The following is a 2,565-nucleotide window of genomic DNA, read 5'->3' on the forward strand; positions in this document are numbered from 1 at the left end:
TTGAACATAAGCCACCAATGTGATATCACAGCTGGTAAAGCGAACAAAACTCTGGCTTGTATCTATCGATCCATCTCAAGCAAGACCCAGGATGTCATCCTCCTGCTATATTCGGCCTTGGTGAGGCCACAGCTGGAGTAGTGCATCCAATTCTGGGCTCCGCAATTTAGGAAGGACATGGAAAAGCTTGAAAGAGTCCAGAGGAGAGCCACGTGCATGATCAGAGGGCAAGAGAACAGGACTGACAAGGAGAGGCTGAGAGCCATGGGACTCTTCAGCCTGGAGAAGTGCAGGCTCAGGGGTGACTTGGTGGCAGCCTATAAGTACATAAGGGCTGTGCATCAGGATCTGGGGGAACACCTATTCACCAGAGCACCCCAAGGGATGATAAGGTCCAACAGTCACAAACTCCTGCAAGACCATTTTATGCAGGACATAAGGAAAAACTTCTTCACTGTCCGAACCCCCAAAGCTTGGAGCAGACTCCCCTCAAAGCTGGTGCAAACAGCTACTCTGGACACGTTTAAGAAGCATTTGGATGCTTACCTTGCTGGGACACTTTGATCCTAGCTGACTTCCTGCCCCTTGGGCAGGGGGCTGAAACCAATGATCTTACGAGATCCCTTCCAGCGCTAATGTCTATGAAATGGTCTTGAAAGTACATCAAGATCCTAATATGATACAAATACATCATCCTGCTTTTCTTCAAATGCAGAACAGAAATAGTTATTGAAAACTTTTGCCTTTTGTTTCTTGCTAAGAGTTTTACTATTTCTATCTTGAAATTGGTCACTATCATGAATAGGATCCTCTTTTTTACTTAAGTGTTTGTAAATTCATCATCAACCTTAGTTTATCCAGCCATGATTTCTCCCTTATGTCATCAGATTACCTTTTCTATTTTCTACATCTCAGAACTTCTAATTTGTATTGATTGCTAACAGTTTTCCTTTCTGTGACAGGCAAACTGAGTTATGCTCAGGCTCTTAGCATAACTTTAGGCCTTCCCAGAACTAAGCAATTAAATTGTACAGAGCGCCTTATAAGGCACTAGGAAAAGTGAGTGCTGTGATTGGTATGGTGGGCTACCAGGTACAGTAGTTTCCCTAGAAGGAAAGGAAACCAAAAATGGAACAGGATTGGAATACCTTATCTAAAAAGATGAGATAAGAAACTTGAGGATTGGACAATTTGAGATGAGAAAGTTACAAAAGTAGTGGACAAACAAAAAGACAGCATGTGTTCTGTGTTGCCACCCTGGGAAGACAGGAGCAATTTTGGACTTCTTGTTTTGAGTAACAAGGAATCCAAAAACTAACATCCCACAGACCCAGCAGAGGATCTGAGGCCGGTACCACCAAAGGTCACTGCTGCAACACCTGATGGAACTGCTTGCCAGGTCATATTACAAGGATAATAAGCTTGTAATAAGCCATGGGGTTACTAATAAAGTTCACTTGATACCAAATCGGACGAGGGGCCATGTCAATCCTTGGGGGTCTCTAGTAAAAGGAATCCTGGGGGCAACACTTTCCCTATATATTATATTTTGCTTTCTTATTTCTTATTGCTGTCTTCACTTGAATACTATTCCAGAATGTGCTTTTAGCTTTGGCTGTCTAATAAACAAATCCTTGAATGCAGGATGCTATTTTACACATGCAGAATATTTTTTCTCTTTGGTTAATGTATATAAGCAGTACTTACCACAAGCAACCTTTGCATCTGGATCAATGCTGATGTGAGCATCAAGAACAGCATCACTGATCTGATCACATATTTTATCTAGGGAAAAAGTAGAATGGTATAAAGTTTCTCCCTGTAACAGTCATTTCTGAAAGCATAAACATGATCAACAGGAGTGGACAGTGCAATATGCCATCAGGCTGGAACCCTAGATACAATTTTGATAACTAAAATGCTGGAAGGGATCCATGACTGGGGCCGTCCCTAGGGGGGTGTGAATCAGGGTGACTGCCCCAGGCCCTGCGCTTTGGGGGTCCCCATGGAGCCGGGTGAAGCAGTGGCAGTACAGAGCTGGGCGGAGCGGTGGCTCTGCGTCCAGCCGCTCTCTACCTGCCCCCTCCTCCTCTCCCCCACCACTGGAGACACTGCTGCTGCAGATGCCCTCTGACTAGTTTGTAACAGGCCACTAGATCCCCCCTCAGCCTTCTCTTGTGGAGGCTGAACAGGTTCAGGTCCTGTAGCCTCTCCTCGTAGGTCCTGCCCTGCTGCCCCCTGATCATGCAAGTGGCCCTCCTCTGGACCCTCTCCATGTTGTCCACATCCCTCTTGAAGTGTGGCACCCAGAACTGGATGCAGTACTCCAGCTGCGGCCTGACTAGTGCTGCACAGAAGGGGAGTATCACCTCCTTGGACCTGCTTGAGATGCATCTGTGGATGCATGACAAGGTATGGTTGGCCTTCCTGACTGCATCCCCACACTGCCGACCCATGTTCATCTTGGAGTCAATGATGACTCCAAGATCCTTTTCCGCCTCTGTACTGACAAGAAGGGAGTTCCCCAACCTGTAGGTATGGTGCCAGTTGTTCCTCCCCAAGTGC

The 2,565-nt window shown here is 46.2% G+C and overlaps 2 protein-coding genes across 3 annotated transcripts in view; one reads left to right on the forward strand and one right to left on the reverse strand.

The window, feature by feature from the left end:
* The window catches only part of LOC109297419 (S-adenosylmethionine synthase-like), a 56,396-nt gene that overhangs the window by 27,925 nt on the left and 25,906 nt on the right, over positions 1-2,565 (reverse strand). For both annotated transcript variants that reach the window (XM_019517151.1, XM_019517149.1), the window contains exon 2: positions 1,708-1,785. In XM_019517151.1, coding sequence (XP_019372696.1) covers positions 1,708-1,785 — 78 coding nt within the window. The remainder of the gene's footprint in view (positions 1-1,707; positions 1,786-2,565) is intronic.
* The window catches only part of LOC109297420 (purpurin), a 221,201-nt gene continuing 219,584 nt past the window's right edge, over positions 949-2,565 (forward strand). Inside the window, exon 1 of the mRNA XM_019517154.1 lies at positions 949-1,363. The gene's annotated coding sequence lies outside the window, so the exon portion shown is untranslated. The remainder of the gene's footprint in view (positions 1,364-2,565) is intronic.

The sequence above is a fragment of the Gavialis gangeticus genome, unplaced genomic scaffold (assembly GCF_001723915.1).
Source record: "Gavialis gangeticus isolate Ggan-Ray unplaced genomic scaffold, GavGan_comp1, whole genome shotgun sequence".
Classification (NCBI taxonomy): domain Eukaryota; kingdom Metazoa; phylum Chordata; order Crocodylia; family Gavialidae; genus Gavialis; species Gavialis gangeticus.